Source organism: Tamandua tetradactyla, chromosome 3 (assembly GCF_023851605.1).
Source record: "Tamandua tetradactyla isolate mTamTet1 chromosome 3, mTamTet1.pri, whole genome shotgun sequence".
Classification (NCBI taxonomy): Eukaryota; Metazoa; Chordata; class Mammalia; order Pilosa; family Myrmecophagidae; genus Tamandua; species Tamandua tetradactyla.
Genome location: NC_135329.1, coordinates 30,638,575 through 30,664,890, shown reverse-complemented (window position 1 = coordinate 30,664,890; position 26,316 = coordinate 30,638,575). Strand labels below are relative to the sequence as shown.

At 37.5% G+C, this 26,316-nt stretch overlaps 1 protein-coding gene and 1 pseudogene across 1 annotated transcript in view; one reads left to right on the top strand and one right to left on the bottom strand.

Moving 5' to 3' along the window:
- KIF13B (kinesin family member 13B) overlaps positions 1 to 26,316 on the top strand; it is a 331,605-nt gene that overhangs the window by 276,345 nt on the left and 28,944 nt on the right. The window contains exon 37 of the mRNA XM_077152891.1: positions 8,046 to 8,179. Within this exon, the coding sequence (XP_077009006.1) occupies positions 8,046 to 8,179 (134 nt within the window). The remainder of the gene's footprint in view (positions 1 to 8,045; positions 8,180 to 26,316) is intronic.
- LOC143677200 (EF-hand calcium-binding domain-containing protein 14 pseudogene) lies at positions 19,312 to 21,286 on the bottom strand (annotated as a pseudogene).

Below are 26,316 nucleotides of genomic sequence, written 5' to 3'. Positions count from 1 at the left end.
CCAATTGTCTCAAAAATATTTTTTGGTTATTTTGTATGAAGATCCAAATATTGTTGAGATTGGTTATGTCTGTTAAGTTTCTTTTTACTCTATATGCTACCCTCCATATTCTTTTTCCTCATAGTATGTTTAATGAGGAAACCAGGTTCTTGTACATTAGACAGTACATTCTGATTTTTTGCTGATTACATCCCCATGGGTTTGTTTAAATGTGATACCTATCTACTGCTTTTCCTGTAAATTGTTAATTAGATCTAGAGCCTTGATCAGATCCAGTCTAATTTGAGGGGTCAGGGAGAGCTAAGATTATTTTATAAGCGGTTTTGTTTACTTCCCTCAGGAGAGATATAATCTCTGATTATCTCATTTTTTATAATATTTGTAGCCTTAGATTGATCCTTGCCTAGATCCTTAATTAATTAGGATTCATCCTAACTTCAAAATGTTAGTTTAACTAGGTATAGAACTCTAGATTGTCAGTAATTTTTTTTTCATAGCATTTACATAATATTCTTCTGGTTATTTATTCATGTTAAATTTATTTTATTTCTTGTTTTCCTTCATTTTCCTTCTCTCTTCTCTGTTTTTACCTTCTTTTATATTATTTGACTTTTCTAGGACAGTTTTAATTTATTTCCTAGAATTATAGTATCTCCTTGTTTTACTGTTTTTTGTGGTTGCTGTCATGGTTGTAGTGCACATCCTTAACTTTTCACAGTGTACCTAGAGTTAATATTGTACTATTTTATGTAAAATATGGAAATATTACACTATACAGTAATATAGTCTATATTATATTTATACTATATTAATATTATACTATACAGTAGTATAGTCTATAGTTGTATAGATAACTATACAGTGTAATATACAGGCCCATTTATCAATGCCTGCTTCTTTTATCTTTTTTTTTTTTTTAAACACGGGCAGGCACTGGGAAATGAACCTGGGTCTCCAGCATGGCAGGAATCACTGTTGCCCACCCCCTGGTTCTTTTATTTTATAGTTGTCTTATGTATTGCATTTATAATCCCCAGTGAGCAGTGTAACAATTTGCATTTGGAACATATATTTTAAAGAATGTAAGAGGGGAATAATTATTTTATATTTACCCAGGTACTTATTTGTATTGTTCTTCATTTCTCAAAATCCAAGCTTAACTTCTTTTAGCATATTTTGTAGTGATATTCCCCTGGTGATGAATTCCTGAAAAATCTGTTATAAAAAATAGCTATTTTATGTTCTACAATTAATTGTGGTGCTGTGCTTGGAAATTTATAACTTTTTTGTGTGTGTGTTATTGTTCACAAAAAGAAGAAGGAAAAAAAAGCCTATTGTGATGATAAAGTATTTAAGCCCTCTAGCCTCCTATATTCTGGAGCAGCTAGAAGGAAAAATATGAGAGGATTGTATGGTAGCCCATGAGAAACTCTGGGATCTATACTTCAAAAACTAACCAATTTTTGAAGAGTCCTTTGAAAACTATTGCTTTTTTTTTTTATTTCTTTGTTTTGTATATATGTTATACTATACAATAAAAAAAGTTTTAAAAAAATAACTATTTTACCTTTACTCTTGAAGGATATCATCATTGGCTGTAGAATTCTGGCTTCACAGTTTTTGTGATTTCTTCCTTTTTGACACTTCAAGATGTTGTCTCACTGTCTCTGGCCTCCGTCGTGTCTAATGAGAAGTCCATTGTAATTTGAATCCTTTCTTTGCATTTAAAGTCTGGTTTTCCTTTGTGTGCTTTCAATATTAGTCTCTATCTTTGTTTTTCAGCATATTATCTATTATGTATGTATGGTGTTTTACTTCTTTTTCGTTCTGAGTTTCGCTGAGCTTCTTTCATCAAATTAGAAAGTTTTTAGATATTATTTTTTTCAAGTTATTTATCAAACTATTTTTTACTCTATTCTCTTTCATCTCCTTCTGGGACTCCAAGTGTGTTAGCTCTTTTGACATTTTCCTGCTGATCCATGAGGTTCTGTTGTTTTTATCCTTAATCTTTTATCTCATTCTTCTTCAGATTGGATACACTTGTTGATTATTTTCAAGTTCAATGACTGTATTCTTTGCTCTCTTCCATTTTTATGCTTGTACAGTGAATTTTTTTTTTTTAGTTCATGCAAGAACTTGTTTATATTTGTAGTGCTAATCATTGGGACACAAATGTCTGTACAGCCTTTTTCAATCATGTTCACCTTCGATATGGTAATATTACTTATAGACCCACTAGGAAACCATCTTCACTTCTATCTATTCCCTTACATTTGAGTTCAACCTCATTAGCTAACTGTTCAGCCATCTCTAACTTCTATGTCCCCTGTATTCTATATCATAAGCTCTGATTTTACCTTTACCATGATCATAAAAGTGGGATCAAACAGTATCTATCCTTTTGCGCCTGACTTATTTCACTCAGCATTATGTCCTCAAGGCTCATCCATCCTGTCATGTGCTTCAGAATGTTATTTCATCTACTGCTGCATAATATTCCATTGTATCTTATACCTATACAGTGAATTTTTAATATCAGGCATTATATTTTTTAGCTCTGGAATTTTTGTTTCATTCTCTCTTTTTTGGGGGGGAATGCATGGTCTGGGAACTGAAACCAGGTCTTCCATGTGTAAGGCCAGCATTCTACCACTGAATCACCCATGTACCCTTGTTTCATTCTCTTTTATTGTTTCTATTTTTCTGATGAGAGATTTCCTGTGTTTTTGTTCATTACAAGCCTATTTTCATTTACTTCATGGAGAATAGGTATAATAACTGTTTTAAAATCTTTGTATTCTAATTCTAACATGTGAATCATTTAAAGGTTGATCTCATTTGATGATAGTCTTTTCTCTTAAAACTGTGCCATATTTTTCTGGTTCTCTAAATTTTGAAAATTTGGGATTATCCTTTTGACATTGTCAATTAGTTAAACATTCTGGATTCTAAAGAAAGTTGATGGTTTGCATTTAGCACACAATGAACTTTGTGAAATTCAAACTGCAGTTTTGACTGTAGGGAGTGGCAGTCAAATCCCAGTTCTATTTCTTTAGCCTTAACTGCAAGCTCCTTTGAGCCTGCCTCACAAATGCATAGTTTGGGTGTCTTCCAGGCAATTGGGCTGAATTTATAGGTAACCATGTGGCTTCGCTTCTCTAGTTCTTTCCTTTATAGGAACTCCCCCTCCCCTCCTCCCTTATAGCTGTGGTTTTTCAAGGCTCTGTCTTTTGATTCTTCTGGCTACAAAGATGGTGGGTTTTCTCTTGGAGATTTTGCTATCTCATGCTATGACTGGTTAGCCCTTTGGTTCAAAGAGCTAAAATGGGACTCTTACCCCAAGTCACTCCCCTTTTCCAAGTTTGGTCTCTCCTCTCAATTTTTTTTTCAGTAGAGAAATTGCGTGTTTCCAGAAAATCATACATGAAATATAGAGTTCCCATATACTACCTTGTTATTAACACCTTGCATTAGTATGGTATATTTGTTACAGTCATGAAAGGGCATTTATATAATTGTACTACTAACAATAGTCCATGGTTTACATTAGGGTTCACTCTGTTCTATAGTCCTATGGCTTTTTAAAAGATTTGTATTCAAGTAACTTACATACAACCTGACATTTCCCCTTTTATAAACATTGATGAATATAATTCAGTGCTGTTAATTAAGTTCACAGTGTTGTGCTGCCATCACCATGATCCATTACCAAAACTTTCTATCACCCTAAATATATACTTTGTACAATTTAAGCATTACCTCCTGTTTTAGCTAGGGTTCTCTAGAGAAACAGAATCAGCAAGAGATATCTATAGATATAAAATTTATAAAGGTGTCTCATGTAACTGTGGGAATGTAGAGTCCAAGGTCTGTAGGGCAGGCCGCAAGCTGAAACTCTGATGAAGGTCCTCAACGAACTCTTAGAAGAGGCTGGCTGGGCAACCATGGGAATGGAAGAGTCCAAAATCCGTAGGGCAGTTTGTGAAGCTCATGTCTTTGATGAAGGGTCTGGACGAACTCCACAGGAGAGGCTCTCAGGCTGAAGCAGAAGAGTGACAATCTCTTCTGAACCCTCCTTAAAAACCTTCTGATGATTAAATTAAGCATCACTCATTGCAGAGACACTCCCCTTAGCTGATTACAGATGCAGTCAGCTGTGGATGCAGCCAACGTGATCATGATTTAAGTCCATGAAATGTCCTCATAGCAACAGATAGGCCAGAGCTTGCCAAAGTTCAAGCATCTCCAAAGGTTACTGGACCCTTCTTCTCATGGCTATGTCATTCTGCTCTGCTCTCTCATTCTTCAATATGTTTCCTCTTTTATAGGACTTCAGAAACTAATCAAGACCCACTCAAATGGGTGAAGACATGCCTCTACCTGATCCAGCTTAACAACCGCTCTTGATTAAATCATATCTCTAGGAAGATGATCTAATTACAGTTTCAAGCATACAGTACTGAATAGGGATTAGAAGAAATGGCCGCCTTTACAAAATGGCATTAGGATTAAAACATGGCATTTCTAGGGTACATACATCATTTCAAACCAGCACATTCTACCCTCTGGACCCTAAAAAAGATATTTTTCCCCGTATACAAAATATATTCATTCCATAACAATATCAGAGAACCTTAAACCATTTCAGTAACATTGCAAATACAATACAAGGTTAAAACCAGTACAAAATCTCAGTTAATTACAAGCATGGTCTGTTCTAAGGCAAAATTATCCTTGGACTTTGGACCTGTGAAAACCCAAGACAAGTCATTTGCTGCCAACATACAAAGGAGAAACATTGATAGGATACATATACCATTTCCATAGGAAGGAAAGAACACAGGGGTCACTGGACCCATACAGTTTCAAAAACCCACAGGACAGAGTCCATTAGATTTCAAAGTCTGAGAGTCATTTATCTCTAGGGCTTTTGAACATGGCATTTCCACCTTTTCCAAAGGCCTACACAGAAGCCTGCTTCTCTTTGAATGCAACTTTGGGGGACATTGGGGAGACCACCTTTTTCTTGACTCCACCCTCTCCAAGCATTGGGGCTGCACCTGGACTCTCTGCCATCTCTGCAGCACAAGCTCATCTCCTCCATGTGGTGGTACCCAGGCTCTCCCCAAACCCCAAGGAATGTGCTTCACCCTCTCCAAGGCCTTGAGGTGGCATGACTTTTCTACTGCAATGAGATGAAAGGCCCATCCTCTGCCTTTGGGGCAAACATCCTCTCCATGGGCTTGGGTGGGTCTACTCTCCTGGCCCAAGGCTTCTTGACTTCAGACCTCAGCCTCCATGTCTATGAAGTTATTTTTCCTCCAATGTGTCCCTTCTCTGAACCCCCCAGTCCAGACTGGCAGCGGTTCTTTTTATACAGGTCCCACAGCACTCTTGTTGGCTTTCTATGCAGTAGCCTTGGATCATGCCCATTAGACATAAGGAGTTTCTACAAATCCTTCCTGAAAGCTTTCTCTGAAATGGCAGGTTGGTTCCGCATTTGGCCAAATCTTCACGTGGGGCACTATTCTCTGGGGTCTCCCTTCCTGGAGGCCCAGAATTTTCCAAAGATTCAATTCCTGGTTTCTTTGTATCCAAGAGTTCAGTTCTCAGTTTATCTCTTTCCTGTCACATTTCACTATAAGCTGCGAGGAGAAACCAGGCTGCACTTCCGATATTTAATTTGGAGATCTCTTCCACTAAATATCCAGTGCATGGCTTTTAAAATCTGCCTTCCATCCAAAGCCACTAGTCAATTTTGCCAGATTATCTGCTATTTTAAAACAAGGATTCCTTTCAGTCTGCAATAGCACATGCCTCATTTCTGTCTAGAGCCTGGTCAGAAGTATCTTTAGAGTCGATGTTTCTACTGACAGTCTCTTCAAAGCAGTCTAGGCCTTCTCTATCAGGCTTCTTACAACTCTTCCATATTTTTTCCTTATCCATTTAAAAAGCTGTTCCAGCATGTTTGGTACCTGCAAACCACAGCAGCACCCCACTCTCTGGTACCAAAATCTGTTCTAGTTTGCTAGCTTCTGGAATGCAATATGCCAGAATTGGAAAAGCTTTTAAAAAGGGGAATTTAATAAGTTGCTAGTTTACAGTTCTAAGGCCAAGATAATTTCCCAAAAAGCAAGTCTATAGTAATGTCCAATCAAAGGCACCCAGAGAAAAATACCTTGGTTCAAGAAGGCTGATGAAGTTCAGGGTTCTTCTCTCATCTGGAAGGGCACATGGTGAACACAGCGTCATCTGCTGGCTTCTTCTTATGGCTTCCTGTTTCATGAAGCTCCCTGGGAGGCATTTTCCTTCTTCTTCTCCAAAGGTCACTAGCTGGTAGACTCTGCTTCTCGTGGCTAGGTCATTCTGCTCTGCTCTCTCTGAATCTCTCAATCTCCAAAATGTTTCCTCTTTTATAAGACTTCAGAAACTAATCAAGACCCATTCAAATGGATGGAGACACGCCTCTACCTAATCCAGTTTAACAACCACTCTTGGTTAAATCAGGGAAATGATCTAATTACAGTTTCAAACATACAATACTGAATAGGGATTAGAAGAAATGGCTACCTTCACAAAATGGAATTAGGATTAAAACATGGCTTTTCTAGGGTACATACATCATTTCAAACCAGCACATTCCCCCCTATTATTTATTTATTTTTAATCCATATGTTTTACTCGTCTGTCCATAAGATAGATAAAAGAAGCATCAGACACAAGGTTTTCACAATCACACAGTCACACTGCAAAAGCTATATCATTATACAATCATCTTCAAGAAACATGGCTACTGGAACACAGCTCTACACTTTCAGGCAGTTCCCTCCAGCCTTTCTGTTACACCTTAACTAAAAAGGTGATATCTATTTAATGTGTAAGAATAACCTCCAGGATAACCTCTCAACTCTGTTTGGAGTCTTTCAGCCATTGACACTTTATTTTGTCTCATTTCGCTCTTCCCCCTTTTGGTCGAGAAGGTTTTCTCAATCCCTTGATGCTGAAGTCTCAGCTCATTCTAGGATTTCTGTCCCACGTTGCCAGGAAGGTCCACATGCCTGGGAGTCATGTCCCACATAGAGAGGGAGAGGGTGGTAAGTTTGCTTGTTGTGTTGGCTGGAGGGAGAGGCCACATCTGAGCAACAGAAGAGGTTCTCTTGGAGGTGACTCTTAGGCCTAATTTTAAGTAGATCTAAGCTCAGGCTTTTGTAATTAACAGCAGGTAAGAGCATAGTTGGTTTTAGTTTCCTTGCTGTCAAAACAAATACCATGCAATGGGTTGGCTTAAACAATGGGAATTTATTGGCTCATGGTTTTGAGGCTAAGAGAAATCCAAAATCAAGGCATCATCAAGGTGATGCTTTCTCCCAGAAGACTGGCATTCTGGGACTGACTGCCAGCAATCCTTGGCCCTTGGCTTTTATTTCATGATTGTATACCTGGCAACCTCTCTTGGTTTCTTCTTTCTCTTCCAGCTTTTGACCGTCTCTTTTTTCTTTCTTTATCTGTCAAACCTTTCTTGTAATGCTTTTAGTAATAAGATTAAGACCCATCCTGAGTTAGTTGGGTCACACCCTAAGGGAAGTTACCTCATCAAAAGGTTCTATTTACAAGTATTCATAGCCACTGAGTGTATTAAGATTAACAGGTGCATAGCTCAAAGCTATCACAGACATCTATCTCTCTCCTGTAAAAACAACATAAAGCTACCTATCTTCCTTAGGTTGGTTTTATCATCTTCATTCAGTAAGTAGTTATGAAAAATTATTCTTGAATATGTAGCCCCTGATTTCAAAAAGTGTTAAGTCTAGCTGGAAAGCTATTCATGCTTGTCATTAGCTGTATGATTTAAAAATTAAAATCTAATCTTTACATTGTTTGACAATGACTACAATATTATGTTTTTCCTATATTAATTTTTTAGGGTTACCTTTTTAAATTCATATTGTTAGACTTGCTAACTTGGTATTTGGCAAATTTACTAAAAAGACAATACTTATTTTATTGTTTTTGTTTTATCTTTTTTTTCCTTTTAACATTTACAGGACTTAGTAGCCTAGCAGCCTCCTACTTGAATCCAGTAAAATCCTTTGTGCCACAGATGCCAAAGCTGCTTAAGTCGCTTTTTCCTATTCGAGATGAAAGAAGAGGTAAACAGCCATCTCCTCTTGCACATCAGGTAAGAAAGAATCAAGAGCAACAGTGAACAATTTTTCTAATAATATATTGCTAGCAAAGTGATGCTGTATATTGTGCTGAAGGCAGAGGGAGAGAGACAGCAAAGATTGGGGGCCTTAGAACTGGACTTTTAGACACAGTAAAAGCTTGTGATAATTTCTCTTCCATTTTCTTCAGAGATAACGGAGCTGTTATTGACACTCTCAATCTTTTTGCTTTTAAAGATGCCATATATGCTACTAATGTGATTTATGGTAATATCACTTAGAGCAACAATAGTAAAATTTATGAAGTGCACTTAGTGTTGTTTGTGTATTGCCAAATAGAAAATGTAATTCTATTTTTAATTCTTGATTTCATTTCTCATCTCAAACAAATTTATATCACTGTTCTCTTCCCATCCCAACTTCATTTTCCTCTTTTGTGAATTACTTGTTTTTTCACTTAGGATATTAAAAGTGATCACTGTTATATTTCTCTTTTTTTTATTCATAATCTCTGCTCAGCCAAAGAATAAGTATTGAAGAAAATGTTGGTTTCCCAGCCAATCAGGAAGCTGCTCTAAACAGTGGTGAATGGGAACACTGTTGGAAATGCAATTTCTCATCCTATATAAATGTGAACTCAGCAAAAAATGATAAATGAGAATTTATTTATACTCATTCAAGAACACATACAGTGCAAGTTCAGTTGTTGAAATAAGTCTTTTGACGTCAGCTTTTCTAGATTCTCTTAACATTTGAGATTCAGAAATACAGTTGAGTAGTTGTCTGAGACTTTAACTATTAGTTTAAAAATTTTATGTTTATGGATATGTATTTACAGGTGCAGTATAGTTTGTAAGGCTTCTGTGCAGATATATAACTTTTCAATCTGGCATTCTATAAGCATATGTGTAAGCATACATATGCACATTGGATGAAAAAAACTAACCATGTAGATTTAGGAAGTGTTTATATTATATTTAACACAAGTATTATGCCCATAACGGGTACTTGATAATTTATGGAAATGAATCTATGGCTCCAAAAACAAGTCAAATGCTTGGTGGAAGTAGGGAATAGGCAAAAATGTTTAAATCAGCCTAGCATAGTTACAATTTTTTTTAAGCAATTTAAAGTTTTGAGGTAACAAGTTGAATTGTTTGCTGCATGTAAATTATATATACTTTTATTGTTTTGGGAATAAATGATTGGTTCTTCTTGGTTATAAGAGAACAAAATGAGTTAGAAACAAATTTAGTGATTGAAGAATAACTTTGTAGTTTGCAGTGTCCAGTTTAAGAAGGGTTATTTTCAAATATTTTGAAGATATATTAAGCAGTATATCTTCATTCAATTTACTTAATTTTTAAAAAACTGAACATATATGAACATTTGGTGGTGGGGAATATGGCCTATGCAAATATGAAAGATAAATAAATGAGAATAGAAATATAAAACTGGTCCCTGCCTCAAAGAGGTTGTCCACTAGTAGTCTGCTAGTGAAGGGAAGACAATTCCAATTGCTTCTGCAACCATCACTCCATTAAAGAATTTTCTTTTCTTTTTTTTTTTTTTTTTTTCCAGGGAAGCCAGGGAGCTTTATCTTGCCTACATCATCTCTGTCCTCATCTTACTTGCCCTTTCAACAACATAATCTCTATAATCCAGACCTTGACCCTGAGCTCTGGCCTCATTTCTCCAATTATCCATTCACTTTTTCTATCTTGATATCTCCTAGGCATTCATTCATAGTTTACAATTCCAAAACATTACTACTGGTTTTTGTTCATAGGTCTGTTTCCTCCCAACACACATACAAACATAAGTGCCTTCCTCGTCTCAGTACATAGCACAAATATCCACCTGGTATCTTGCACCTGATGAATAGTTCATAAATGATATTCTGTAGGTCCCACTGCCAATCCTACAAGTTCTTATTTCCTTTTCTTATCTCTGATCCATGCTGACATCATCTTTTCCTTGATCATTGTAATAGTCTATCAGGTGATCTGTCATTCACCAAGTAGCCAAAGTGATCTTTCAAAACTTTACATTTGTTTATGGCTTAAAACCTTTGAATGCTTACCACTGTAACTAAAAAAATCAGGCTATCATGTATTTTTATAGGTATAAGCAAAATGTTGCATTTGAATACAATAAATATTGAATGTTAAAGGGCCTAAGACAAAATCCTGTCATATGCAATCAGACATCACTCTTCAAGTCATAATTATTGATCAGCATATTTTAGCCATATGTATTACTCTTCCTTATTACCAAAGAAATTATGGGAAACTTTGTTAGGTACATAAGGGAAATAAAGTAACACGATATCCATGTCCTTCCTCTGTATTGCTAAATATACTAAACCTAAAACAAAAATAAATGCTAATAAACATTTCTAGATTACCCTGTTCACTGATGGGCTTTGCTATAGACTGTGTGAGGTATCTAATGATATGGCTTATCATTGCTCAGAGAAATACAAGAATACCCTGAACTTTGTTCTCTATTCGACTCTGGTTTTTATTTGCTGCTTAAGCCTGTAGGTGCAATAAATCTTGTGGCTTAACCAAATAATCATTATAGATTCCGTCAGACCAGAAAACTTGTAGGTTTTGGAATGACATCAAAGATAGAACCCAGAAAAATGCAAATCAGTGCCTAATGCTAAAAGTAATCTGGATGAATTTCGCAATACAAAAAGGAATGAATATTGATGTTAATTTTACGTAGTACTTAAGAGACAATGAATAGATAGTAATGTTCCTTAAGATTTATAATGTGAAACAGCACAAATTAAAAAAAAAACCCAAATGATTTGAGGACCAACAGAGAGAGTACATAGTAAATAAAGATAGAACCCAGAAAAAATGCAAATCAGTGCCTAATGCTAAAAGTAATCTGGGTGAATTGCACAATACAGAAAGGAATGAATATTGATTTTACATAGTACTTGAGATGACAATGAATAGATAGTAATGTTGCTTAAGATTTATAATATGAAACAGCACAAATTTAAAAATAAAAAAACTCTCAAATGACTTGAGGACCAACAGAGAAAGGAGTACATAGTAACCAAGCAAATCATGTAAAATAGCATACTTTTATTGGAAATAAAAGCTCTTTTCATCATTTTAAGAGCTAGTTCTTGCTCCATTTCCTATCTGGCTCTGATGAACAATATTAAAATAATTTCGTTTTTATGTTTCTGTACCAGTTTACTTTGTTTTCTGAAACAAGGACACAATAATGAAGAAATTCACTCTAACATACCTAAATAGGCACATACACACACACACACACATATATACACAACTCCCCTACCCCCACTTCCTGCTTGGGTATCTGGCATTATTAGATTACATTTAGATTACTGTACTTGATTCTGGATATATTACTACTGGAAGTACATTGACCACTTGGAATTATTTCAAAGAACAGCATCAAAAATGATTTATGAGGAAGGTTTAAAGGAATTATTTATAGCTTGACCAAACAATGACCAAGAAAGCTGACGGTATAAACATTCAAGGGTTACAAACAACAAAGACGCACTCATGCACCATGCAGTCCATCCAAAGTATACGATCAGTGGCTCACAATGTCATCACATAGTTGTGTACTCATTACCATGATCATTTTTCGAACATTTGCATCATTTCAAGAAGAAGAAATAAAGAGAAAAAAGAAAGACTGTATAATTCATACCTCTTACCCCTTCCTCTTATTGACCACTAGTATTGCAATCTACCCAATTTTTTTTACCCATTCTCCCCATTATTTATTATTTTTTGTCCTTATTTTTTTACTCATCGGTCCATACCCTGGATAAAGGAAGCATCAGCCACAAGGTTTTCTCCATCACCTTCATAACTATACATCACCTTTATAACTATGCAACTATTGTAAAAGTTGTATAGTTATAAAATCGTCTTCAAGAATCAAGCCTATTGGATCATAGTTCAGCAGTTTCAGGTACTTCCCTCTAGCCGCTCCAATACACTATAAACTAAAAAGAAATATTTATATAATGCATAAGAATAACCTCCAGGAAGACCTCTTGACTCTGAAATCTCAGCCACTGAAGCTTTATTTTGTCTCGTTTCTTTCTTCCTCCTTTTGATCAAGAAGGCTTTCTTAATCTCATGATGCCGGGTCCCGGTTCATCTCTGGAAGATATGTCCCATGTTGCCAGGGAGATTTATAACTCTGAGAGTCATATCCCATTTTGGGGGGAGATGGGGAGAGTCTTGGCATTATATTTTGTATTGTGTATCAAATGGATCTGAAAAGATTTAGGTATCTTTTCTTATAAAATAGAAGCTAATAGTTTATTTTAAAGACTAAGAAATGAAGAATCTTATTTCTTATGAACCTTTTGGTTTGAACATGTTCATAAAGGCTTATGTTTCTAGTTTTTATGGTGATTTGATTTTGTTTATAATCAATTTCTGTCTGAGTTCCAGAAATGCTAAGATACTGCACTGAAGGAGATGGCAGCTGACAAAATTTCTGTCTTTGACCTTCTGATGCAAGTTTAGTAACTAATCTGGAAAATAATGAACTGCAATTAATGAACTCTGTACTCATATTCAAGTGTGTTTCTCAGGCAGCATATAAAATAATTGAAAGAACTTCCTGCTCTCTAATTAGTGAGATTGAATTAATTTGGCATAATAGCGTTTTTTCATGTATCTACAAGTTTGTCTTCAGTGAAGCTATTTATATACCTCAAACTTAAGTTCTCTAAATGGCCTCTTTGATTAATCTAGGACTTAAAGAATTAATGCAGATATAATTGACAACATCAAAAATACCGTCACATTTCTGACCTATCTTCATTTTAGTGTTTGCTCCTTTTCAGTGTCCTGTATTTTGGTTAGGACTGCCTTATAAACTACATGGGTATTTGTTTCCTATTTCAACATGGCTTCAAGTGTGATAGGTAGATAAAACCTTGAATAGCAAGTGCAATACTCTACACATCTCTGCTACTAATTGAAAAGATGTCACATAATTATTACACCTCTCCTTCACATTTAAAATGGGAAAACACAAACATAACTACTAATTCTTTTGTATGCAAGGATGTTATTTAGATTAGTCATACTTGGGCTTCCTTGATGAAGCGAGCTGTATACACGCTTGTTCTTGTGCATTCTAGCCTTCAGTTTACCCTAATCATTCAGATTATTTTAAAAATAATGTGAAAATTTTCCTGTAATTTATACCACACATAATAAATATATTTGGATATGATATACTACATTCACTCATACTTGAGTTCAAAATTTTTGTGTTTCCCAATACTGACATAGCACTCAGGCCATTATAAAATTTTACTGTTATGAAGGAAATTTACCCAGACCTTTTGGAGAACAGACTTTTATTTCATTTTCGTACAAGCAAGTGATTTCTGTTAGAGTGCTTTAATGATGAATTCTTAGGTATTCTTAGTATTGTTAGAAGATTCTTATCTCTAGTTTAGTTTTCCAAAATTATAACATTTAGCTATATATATAGCTTTGGCCCAGATATGTAGAAATATTTTATTGGCACACTTAAAGGGATTAAGTTGACAAAGCTATCTTTAGAATTAGGTATAGTAGTTGATCTGGAAAATAATTCATTGAAATTCTCTCCAGCAAAAAAAGAGAGTTTCTGAGGCAGTACAGAAATTGACTGAAGAGCCTCAATCTGCCAGTCAGTTTTCAGACTGGCATTATATACTTTTTAATGATTCTCTAGACCAGGGGTTTGCTAACTTTTTCTGTGAAGAGCCAGATAGTAAATATTTTAGGCTTTATGGGCCATTGGTCTCTGTCAAAACTATTCAGCGCTACTCTTGTAGCACAGAAGCAGCTGTATATAATACATAAGTAAATGTGTTTTTATTGGCTGTGTTCCAATAAAACCTTAATTATGGACCTTGAAATTTGAATTTCCTATTCTTTTTATATCACAAAAACATTGCCTTGATTTGTTTTTTAACCATCAAAAATGTAAAAACATTCTTAGCTCTCAGGTTAAAATGGGTAACAAGCCAAATTTGGACCTTATTTTAAAGATTTTTAGAGATACTATATATTTTAACTAAGCTGTTCATTCTTCATAGACACTTGAAAAAATAACAACCATCCTTTTGGGTGAAATGAATATATTATTTTTTTTAATAAAGAATTTTCATATAAATATTTAAGATTTTTAATAAAGAATTTTTTTCATATAAATGTTAACTAGCTAGATTCTAAAAATCAGAAACTGTATCTTTTCTGGCAACTCAGGAAAACAGTGTTTTAAAATTTCTTTATATTATAACTAGAATGTTAGCCTAACATATAATAAAGTAAAATCTACTTTGATTGCCTTATTCACTTTTATCTACTGATAATATAGTTTCCTTGTTGATAGAAAAAACTACATTTTAGTTGTTTTGTGAGATTACAGTTAAATAGGAATATCAGCTATTAGATCTTGAGTGCATATTTTTTCATGAGTATAGTGATTATGTTTGTTTTTGCTCACATTGTATCATCAGCTTCTGGCACAGTCCTTAGAATATTGTAGGCATATGATACGTATTTGTTGAAAGAGTAAATTGATAAAATCTTAGATTCTTTGTTTGAAAGAAAATAAAATTAAGGTTGCATCTTGAATGGGTTTGAGTCTAATGAGTACAATTAGAAACTTTCCATTTTTAGATCAGATATAATTACTGACTGTTCAAAAATATATTTAAAATAAGCCATTGTAGGAATCTTGGAAGACAACATGCAAAATTCCAATAATCATGATAACTATGATGCTTTAAAAATTTATTATATGAATTCCTCAGTGGTCCTGAAATGCAGCCCAACAGAAATGTAATGCAATCCATGTAAAAAAATTTTAATAGCATTATTTAAAACAAGTAAAATGAAACAGGTAGAATTAATTTTAATAACATTTTATTTAATCCAGTATATCTAAAATACGTCATTTCAACCTATAATTAGTGTAAAAATTGTTAATGAGATTCTTTATGTTCTTTTTTCTGCACTAGTCTTTGAAATTAGACATGTTATTTTACATTTCTAGCATAGCTAAATTCAGATGCTAAATTTTGTTGAAAATACTTCATCTTTATTGAGATTGTATAAAATTTACAGTTGAAAAAGTAGATTTCCATACTTTTTTAAAGCTATCCCAAACAACTTAAAAGAACTCCAGTTTTTAAATTTAAATTTTAATTAATTACAATTATGTAAACTAAAAAAAAATAGTTTGTTGGGTGGTGCGATGGTGGCTTGGTGGCAGAATTCTCACCTGCCATGTTGGAGACTCAGGCTCAATTCCCGGTGCCTGCCCATGTGGAAAAAAAAAAAATTGTCGCTCAGTCACACTAGCAACATTTTAAGTGCACATTAGTCAATGTGAGTATTGGCTTCTGTGTTGGACAGCACAAAGTTAGGTGATGCTACTTGAGACTTGGGTAGACTAAGTTCCTTGTTTAAGGTTACAGAGACTACTGAGTCTCAGAACTGTGATTAAATTCAGAAAACAAAATTTAAAGCACTAATGTGATCTTAAGAGATTTCAGCAGGATATGATTGAACATAAACAAATGATTATCTTTGTAGAATGAATGAATCAGTAAATAATATGGCAGAAGGACTGGCCATGTTGTAACCATTAAATGAGCAATACCTATACATGTTTCCTTTTCCTGCTCATTCCCTTTTAAAAAAATCTGCGGGAAATGGGGAATCATTAAAGAGGTTTAAGCAAAGGAGTGACATGGTCAGATTTACATTACAGAAAGCACATTCTAACTGCAGTTTGGACAGTGTATTTAAGGAAGATAAAACTGGGAGAATCTATGCAAATGTTCATAGAAACCCCATGGAAAATTTTACTATTGATCAGAAATAGGAATTCACCTTCCCATTTTTGATGCACATAGATACTTTAGTGCCACTGATTGAAAGGAACATGTGGTAAGTTTCATAAGTGGTGTCTGGCAGGGACCATTGCTAGCCACCGATATGCTTCCACCAATAAGTCTTCTGTGAGTCTCCATTTTCTTTTCTTTCAGGCTAACTATCTTCCTTTTGATTAACATATCCTTTTGAAAATATGTTTATTTCATTGATTAAGCTGTTGTTGAGGCTTGATCTTTAGGTCATTGTGCATATCTGATTTTATATATTTGTTACTTTTATGAGAACATTTTTAAAGTGTAGGAAATATTATGTCATATGCATTCCTCTGCTTTTTTTTTTTAACTTTTTGTTTGAAATAATTTCAAACATAACAGGATAGTTACATAAATAGTACAAACCTCACAAAAAGAACTCCAACATACCCCTTCCCTCCCAGATATCTAGATTTTCCAATTTTAATATTTTTGCCACATTTGCCATATCATTCTATTTATCTATCAATCTGGGAGTCCATCTACCTTTTTATCTACCTACCAGTCCATTTTCTGAACACTCGAGGGTAGGTTGTATATGTACATCATACTTTCTGAACATTTTAATGCTGCTATGTATATTTCCAGAAAACAAGGATATTCACTTGTGTATCCACCTTCAGTACAGTTATTAAGTTCAAGTAATTTAATATTGGTATAAAGCTTACAGTCAAAACTACAATACTTTCATATGTCTGAATAATGAACTTTTGAGCCTTCCCTCCTCCCTTGTTAGAGTATGTCCTAGATCATTGCCTTTAAATTTTAGTTTAAAAACTAAAACTTTCTTTGTTTCCTGGTGCCTGCTCATGCAAAACAAAAAACAAAAAACAAAAAAAACACACCTAACTAAAACTTGCCTTTTAGTTTTCCAAGTCAGTCTTTTCTGTCCAGAATAAGGTCAGGGATCCACTGGAAGTGATGAGATGTCCTTGGGAGGGGATGAGAAAGAGCCAGGAAGAACACCAAGAGCTTCTAAAGATACCCTAAAGCTGTCCTTTCTTGACTCAGCACTTGCCCAGCAAATGCAGCTCTTCAGCTGTTCTCTGCAGCTCTCAGGAAGCATATTTTCTTTAAGTCTCCTCTGCCAGTTTTGTCTGGGGCAAGTTGAAACAAGGGCCTCCCTTAGGACCAGATCCATAACGATCTAAAGTAGCTAATCAAATGCAGTTATCAGTGATCAGACTGTACCGCTTCAAATCTTGAGGAACTAGCTAGGTTTTTATGTCCTTCCTTGTCACCAGCATGCTGCAACAGGGGCCGGGTTTGAGTGCCTCACTCCTGCCAGCTGTGAGATGGGTTGGGCACCGGTAGCATGTGGAGAGTGTGGTTCATTGTTTTTACCACAATTTACCAACCTCTTCCTCTTGCTGTTCCCCAGAGTTACACAGTGTTCTTCTGGACTCTGGAGTTTTAAAATAGTTGATTCAGATTGCTCCTCTCATATCATAGTTATTCTGGTGAAGAAACTGATTCCTAGTGCTCCCTACTCAACCGTTTTCCCCACAGTCCTCTCCTCTAATTACATTTTGTGCATTTGCCTTTTGGATCCTGTAGAAAGTAAAAATTGGAGTAACAAACCAAAAATATGATAGTACTGGCATTTGTATTTATCCCTGTTTGTTGTCTTGGCTGGAGATCATTATTTTATGTGGCTATTGTCCTTTCCTTTCAATCTCTTTTCGCACCTTTTTTTTTTTTTTTTTGCTTTAATTAAATTTTAATAGTTCTGGGGAAAAAATTAAGGTTAGCTAACACCAAGCTGAACATCACATTAAGGGAAAAAAAGAGACAAAAAGTTTAAGGGTGCTGGACTGCATTCACAGCTGACAGGGCAAATTGGACAGAAAGTTAAAATGGAAATGAGCTCTACTAAAGAAGGTTTTGCTATGAAAGCTTCTGTAGTTTCTCCCTGACTTGACCTACAGCAAAGTTAAGCTTTGCAAAGTTTTTTTTTTTTTCCTTTTCATGCTGCCCAAAGACTGCTTCTAGGAACAACACATCAAGTCCAGACTGAACATACAGGTGACATAAAGGTATATTACTCCTTCCAGTGCCAGGTCCACAGAAGTATTTAAAGGGAGGAAAGTATTGCACTGGCTTGTATTAAATTTGAGGAAACTTGCCATGATCACGTAAAGTCCCCTGCTCCAGACCTGCCTGTTGCCGTTCGGCATCCTCTGGACCGAAAGCCTCTAGCTACTTCTGAGCAGAGAATAAGGAAATCAAACATGACTTGATATGTAGTTAACTTTGTTTCATTGTACATTTTCACCTTAGACCACAGAAAAACATATTAGGTTCTCGGTTAGCCCCGAGGTAAAATCCTCAAGGGTTGGAACTTTCTAGGTCAAAATTAGAAGCACAGCTCTCCTTGAAAGCTCCTGGGTGGATAGGCTAAGACAGGTACCAAGAAACTTTCAGCCCTGCCATTCAGAATGGAGATGGTATCAGAAGTGGAGCCAGCCTCAGCTTCAAGATGGACTTGAGTGCATAGGGGCAGATAATCCAGTTCACTTAGGGGAAGGGGTGATGATGAAAGGATGCAACTCCTTTCTAGTTAACTTTTCATGGTCATAAACCCTGAAATAGGTTTAAAAATAAGAAAAATCCCCAATGAGACATCTTTGATTCATTGGTTGGTATTAGCTGAGGAGATAGGAACAAAGAACAAGAATCCTACTCTCCTGAGCCTGGAGTTGGCACTGTCCCCACAGTGTCTACTCCCTAAATCTATCCCCTCAGCCACGAGGCCAAACCCCATGGCAACACCTGGGCCCTCGAGAGATGCCTTAAAGAGATGTGGACAGTTTCAGCTGCTACCCAGATCAGATTAGTGATTTTTTAATAAGTCATATGCTCACATCCTGTTTAAAACCATTTTTCCTACTTCTTACAAAATATGCACAGTTCTTTCTTATATTTGAACTATTTACAAACAGAAAAGGCCTATCTTTTAAAGAAAAGGCATTTTCTGAGTCTCTATAAAGTGCAACTAATTTAAGGCAAATTTATGTGAAATATAAAGGTGGCTTATTCTCTCTATTTACACACCTTCCAGTTTTAAAAGATAAGCTCTCCTCTCAAAAAAATGAAAGAGAAAAAAAAAGATGACTACTTTTCTTCTTGCAATTTAAAAAATTTTAAATGTAAGTTCTTACTGGTTTCAGGAAATCATGGATTTCTAAACATAAGTAAAATGGTCCTTTTTTTAAAAAAAATAACTTTTATATAGTTCTTCAAACACGTTAAAGGTGGCAATGTGTCTCTATAGTAGTTTGGAGGACTGGGGGCTTGATGGGATAAGTAGAAGGGCTGTTTTTGTTAGGTGAGTAGACATTAGGTAGTTTAGGATATGTATTCATTTTTTAATATGCCTGATGAGGCTAGACACCTAAAGCTACTCTTAGCTCCAAGAATGAGTATCTTCCATCTCCATCAGAATCAAATGCTCTCAAGATCTTTGGTTCTGGCACAGCAGAACCTACAGAGTTCCAAATTTCCTGGTAGGTCAGCTTTGCGTCCACATCCTGGCCAGCCTTGTAGAATAAATCCTGAAGATCTTTAATGTTAGAAATTCCTGGTATGGAGATAGGTCTTAGCTGGGCAGCTTTCTCAATTTGGTCTCCAAAAGATTGTGAAAATGTTGGCAATGCTGATGGCTTTGATGTGAAACTCTGTACTTGTTCTTTATCAGCATTTTCTGGAGGCCTATTGCTCTCAGGCTTGTTTGTGAGAGCATTGATCAGCTGTAGTTTTTCTCTTAGCTTGGATACTTGAGAATCTGAACTATCTTCTTTCACGCTGTAGGATAGGCTTGCTCTTTTTTCTACCTTGCTCACAGCAACCAGATCGCTTTCTATCAGGTTGACTCGCTGGGTAAGATTACTGACCGTCTCATTCATCCCTCGAGTTTAAGATCATTCTGTCTCTGGTATCCCACTAGGGCACTGTTTACCTCCTCTACAGTGTTGTGAAGGTACAGTATATCCTGTTTCAAATCCTCACTGTGGGTTTTATTGTCAAGTTCTGATATAACTGATGCTGATGGAGTAATGTGGTTGTTTCCACCAGTCTCCTTCAAGAGTTGCTGATTCATGCCACTCTGCAGTGTTTCCATGATTTTCTTGTGTTCATCCATGGTTTTCTGTATTGCTTCCACAGCAAGATGGACACTATTTAAAGTATTGCCAATGGAAGCTACACTCTTCTGAAGGTTTTCTACAGTGGCAGGAAGGCTAATTAAGTCTGACGCTGACTTAACATTGGCTTTGAGGTGATTTACTGCAGAAGTCAAGAGAGTAATCTGCTTATTCATTTCTGTGATATTTGTCCAGATTTTGCTCAAGCCCAGCTCTCCAGATTCAATCTTCTCAAGTTGTTTTTGTTTGTTGAGGAGTTCTTCATTAAGTTTGGGAATTTCTTGGAATGAGCTTTTCTGATTAGATTCCATTGTTCTAAATTTTTCCTTGATGGCATCCAGATTCTCCTTGAGAGCAACTTGCATCCACACCAAGCCAACACAGGCCACGACACAGGCCGCAAGGATGACGAAAGCACAGAGGGGATAACAGATTTTGCAGCATCGTAAATAGTGTCCCTTGACAAAGCGAGAGCGATTTTTAACTACACCGAATTCCTCTTCCTCCTCTGAGGTGGACTCAGACTCTGTGTCAGGGGGCTCAGTGCGAAGCAGGCGATGACCTGAGCCTTTCTTGGGATTCTTTCTCCGACTGTCTGCAGCCAGGCCAATCAATGCATTGAGTTCTTTCCGCTTTTTCATCTTCTTGTGTGGGGTGAGTGGAGCACCTACTCCTGAGCTGCCAGGTTTGTACCCAACACCCAATTCTCTCGTTGTCTTGGAGTTGCCTTCCAGGGTGGGGAATCCTGGGCCAGAGCCCTCCAGTCACTCCCACCCAGGGGTGGGACTGACTAGATACACTGAGGGCTGGAGACTGGAGCCCAGAGGAAACTAGAATTCAAACGGATGGGAAAATCACATATAGGCAGTCAGGAGTGTTGATTCAAATGGGCATGGAGTGTCAGTTAATTAAGAAGCTGGAAAAGGGGAAAACTTTTACTTCCTGAAGGAGTAAAAAAAGCCAAGTCAAGAATGAGAGATTCTTAGCTCCGATATGTAGGTAATATTTCTAAGGGTGTTTCAGGAGATGGAGATGGTCACACAGATGTTCTGGATATCTGGGGTCAGGTTTCCAACAGGGAAGAAAAAAGTAACTTGTTCCTGAGTGGGGTGAGAGGGAGAAGTACAGGATGAGACAGTGGGAACAAGTCAGTCCTTCCGGCAGGAAAAGCGGCAGCAAGAGGGAGCTCCCAGCCACTGCAAACCTGATATAGCTCTGGGCGCTGAGAAAATGCCCGGGCTTGGAAGCTCAGGTCTGAGGTTATCACCGTCCTCCGGACCCCGCCCTGAGTTTGAAGAGAGCCCGAGAAGAAGGAAGATGTGGAATCAGGCTCGGGGATGCCGTCTGGGCCGGGGGTGCGCAGTACTGAGGGGCGACCGCGGCTCAGCCCACCTGAAGAGCTCCCACCCAGAGTTTGAGATGTTTCGGCAGGCGACTTTCGGCAACTCACAAGCGCCGTCTCCACTGCGGCCGCAAGTGCGGCCGCAACTGCGGCCCCCGCTCTGGCTGCGGCCGCGGCTGTTCCTGATGCGCTGGTGGTGGTGGCGGTGACGGCGGCCCCGCGGGCTCCAGACCTGGGCCATCGCTCCAGTCCCAGCTCACTTCCCCCTTCTCTTTCGCACCTTTTGAAGGGTTAGTCTAGGGGTGATAAGCTCCCTCAGATTTTGTTTGGGAGTATCTTAACTTCTTCCTTATTTTTATTTTTTTGAAAACTTACAGGTCAAATGTAAGTTTTGTGTCATATTTTTCTGTCACACTTGATTAATGGTTTACCTGGGTATAGATATCTAGGTTGGGAATCATCCTTTCAAAATTTTCATGGCATTATTTCCCCAGTCTTCCCTCCTCTGGTGCTTTTGAGAAATTCAACACCATTCCAATTCCTTATCCTTCATATGTAACCTATTTTTTCCCTCTCTTTAAGAGTTTCTGCTTGTCCTATGTGAAATATCCCATGAAATTTCACAATAATGGCAACGAGTTATTTTTCATCCATTGTGCTGGGCCATCTGAGTTTGGAAACTCAGGCCTTTCATTACTAAGAAATGTTCAAATTATTTCTTTGTTATCCTCTAGCCTCTTTTTCTTTTCCCCTGTTCTTTCTGATGTTGGGTTGATCCTCAAATTTGTTATCTGTTCTCTTCTATTTCCATCTGACCCACTCAGCAAATCTGTATTCAGTGCGGTGCTAGTTGTTGTTGGTGCTGAATATAGAAGGGAACAGAACTGAGAGAAATCTTCTGTTCTTGTGGAGATTACATTGTAGTAGAGGAGACAGTAAGTAGAATAAGTAAGTAAATTATATAGTATATTAGAAAGCGTTAAGTGCATGGGAAAAAATAAAACAGGGAAAGAGGTTAGGGAGTTCAGAGTGATTATTTTAAATAGGGTGATCAGGAAAGATCTTACTGAGAAAATAACATTTAAATAAAGACTGAAAGATGAGGGCACCAGCCATACAGTTATTTGGGAAAGAATGATCCAAGTAGGAATAATAGCATACACATAAGCCCAAAGGTGGGTAGGCAAAAGCAAAAGCAGACTTGTAGTGTTCAAGGTACAGCCAGGAGGTCAATGTGTCCAGGGAGGAGGGGAGAAGGGGGTGCACAATAGAAGGTGAGGTCTAAGAGGTAAGGTGGTGATGGTAGGTGGACTTTATGAAGTGAATTATATGGAAAACCCCTGGAGGGTTGGGTCAGAGACTGACATGAACTGACTGAATGATTTTATTTGCAGAGTTGGGCTTGGAGAGAGAGAGGCCACATCTGAACAACAGAAGAGTTTCTCTGGAAGGAACTTTTAGTATAATAGTAGGTTTAGCTTCTCTGGTACAGAAATACTTTCCTCTACCATTTTGCCTTTTGTATTATATATATCATATCTGATTTTCCTTCTTTCTACACTCTTCTCCATACCTCTCTCTTCTGTCTTTTCGTATCTGACCCTAGTGCTCCCTTTAGTATTTCTTGCAGAGCTGGTCACTTGGTCACAAATTTTCTCAGTGACTTTTTGTCTGAAAATGTTTTAATTTCTCCCTCATTTTTGAAGGACAATTTTGCTGGATATAGTAGTCTTGGTTGGCAGTTTTTCTCTTTTAGTAATTTAAATATATCATCCCACTGTCTTCTAGCTTCCATGGTTTCTGCTGAGAAATCTACACATAGTCTTATTGGGTTTTCCTTGTATGTGATGGATTGTTTTTCTCTTGCTGCTTTCAAGATCCTCTCTTTCTCTTTGACCTCTGACATTCTAACTAGTAAGTGTCTTGGAGAACGCCTATTTGGAGCTATTTTCTTTGGGGTGTGCTGCACTTCTTGGATCTGTAATTTTAGGTCTTTCATAAGAGTTGGGAAATTTTCAGTGATAATTTCTTCCATTAGTTTTTCTCCTCCTTTTCCCTTCTCTTCTCCTTCTGGGACACCCACAACACGTATATTTGTGCGCTTCGTATTATCATTCAATTCCCTGAGCCCCTGCTCAAATTTTTCCATTCTTTTCCCTATAGTTTCTGTTTCTTTTTGGAATTCAGATGTTCCATCCTCCAGTTCACTAATTCTAGCCTCTGTCTCTTTAAATCTACCATTGTAGGTTTCCATTGTTTTTTTCATCTCTTCTACTGTGTCTTTCATTCCCATAAGTTCTGTGATTTGTTTTTTCAGACTTTCCATTTCTTCTTTTTGTTCATCCCATGCCTTCTTCATGTCCTCCCTCAATTTATTGATTTGGTTTTTGAAGAGGTTTTCCATTTCTGTTCGTATATTCAGAATTAGTTGTCTCAGCTCCTGTATCTCATTTGAGCTATTGGTTTGTTCCTTTGACTGGGCCATATCTTCAATTTTCCTGGTGTGATTTATTATTTTTTGCTGGCGTCTGGGCATTTAATCAGATTTCCCTGAGTGTGGGACCCAGCAGGTTGAAAAACTTTCCTGTGAAGTCTCTGGGCTCTGTTTTTCTTATCCTGCCCAGTATGTGGTGCTTGTCTGTCTGCGGGTCCCACCAGCAAAAGATGTTGTGGCTCCTTTAACTTTGGAAGACTCTCGCTGCTGGGTGTGTGGTGGAGACAGAGGAAAAGTTGTAGGCTGGTTTTAATGGCTTCAAATTGTGAAGTCCTGGGATCTGAATTCCTTGAGAGAGGGATTCCACCTGAACTGCGTTTCACCCCTCCCGCGGGGAAGGTTCAGGTGGTAGAGAGCCCTGAAAGCAGTCTGTTTCTGCATTCGGGACAGTTGCAACTTGTGTAATCCCAGCGCTGAGCCCAGAGGCAACCAGCCTCCGTAGAAACAGCCGCAGAAGGCTCTGTTTCGCCCCCTTTCCTCTTTTTCAGTTAGCCCAATCGGCGACTTCCGCCTTGATCAGTTTCGCCTGAGCTGAGGGCCTATTTTTAGTAGTCAGAAGTTGTTCTTTAATGCCACTATTGGTGTTAGGTTGGGCTCAGTCTCTACTACTGTTGGAGACTCTTTCCTTTCCCTCTGGGAAGTTGCCTGTGGGGGAGGGGCGCTGGCCGCCGCGACTTGGGGAACCGCCAATCCGAAGCTCCCAGCTGGCCCGGGAAGGAGGGAGGGAGGGGCTCCGGCCGCCAGCCGCCGTGGCCCGGGGAAGCGCGCGCCTCTCGGGGACCTCACTGCAGCGGAGTCTCTTCGCCGGTTCAGCCATTCCAGAATGGGGTACACTGTATGTCTGGTCTCTGTTGTGGCTCCGGGAGCTGTTCTGTACTGTTTCTAGTTCTTTATTAGTTGTTCTGGAGGAGGAACTAAGACCTGCGCGCCTTACTAAGCCGCCATCTTCTCTGGAAGCCCTCTGGTACAGAAATAAGTTTCGAAAGATCAGGCCTCAAGATCACGGGGACTTGGCCTATTAGCTTACAAGTCCCTAGTGTTTGAGAGCTTCAGTATTTCCCAGGTGGGGAAGTTTAATAGTTCCATATTTTTTCTCCAGTCCCTCAAGGGACTTTGCCAATATTTTAAAATTATCTGTCTAGCCACCCTGACCTTTTCCACATATGTCTTATGTTGGGTGTGCACCATATCTCCTTGGGAATTTCCCTATTTACTCAGATACAAATGTTCTCTTCTCTAGGAAACAGTTTCTTCCTAATCTTTGGCACCGCCCTGTATATCCTACAGCCAGCAATCCCTTTCCCCATGTAGCCACTTGAATGCTCTCTCACAGAGTTCCGGAGGAGAGTTTGGTGAACTGCCTTCTACACGCGTGGGAAGTTCTGAGATGGTGAGACCCTCAGGTCAACTTTCAGACAAATTGGGCCAGGAATACATGCTCCCATTGTATGCACGAGGTCTACTCTGTTCCCTCTGAATCTGTGATCAGAAATCTGTACTGGCAGCGCAGGCCAGCTCTCTACCAAGCTGGTTAGGGGTGAGAGAGGCCTCGTCAGGCTCCATGAGATCCAGTTGCTTCTAAGTAGCCTTTTTCTTGACTTGGTGCTCTCTTGGTTACTGCTGTTCTTTAAACTGTTTTCTGGAGCTTTAGAAAGATGCCTCTGCCAGTTCTTGCTGGTTATACAAAGCTTCTGTAGGGGAAGCACCTCACTGCACCATCTTGATATTATTGTGGTAAAATATATAACATAAGATGTGTCATTTTAACCATTTTTGAGTATGCAATTCAGTAGCATTAATTACAGTCACAGTGCTGTCCACCCATGACCACTACTTTTTTGTTTCTTATATTTTTCCAACCTTAGCAGCATAAAAATTAAAAGTAGTCTACTGCTTATTTTAAGCAAAAAATAAATCTTAAATCTCTTCTAGTATATTCCTTTAAAAATAATTTCTTGTGCATGGATTTAAATTATTGGTCAGCCTTTAAAGAAAAAAAAACATTTAGAGGATCAACATTAACTTAAGCTGCTTTAGAAAATGACATTGAAGAAATTAACAAATTCAGGGACAAATGTGGTTATTAGGAAAGATTTATTTTCAAAAGGAAAAATTGTGCATCTGAAAATTTCATTGTTGGACAACTTTTTTGACAAAATGATTATTAACTTTTCCCTTCAAACTGTATTCTTCTTTACCTATCCCTATTCCTAAATTTC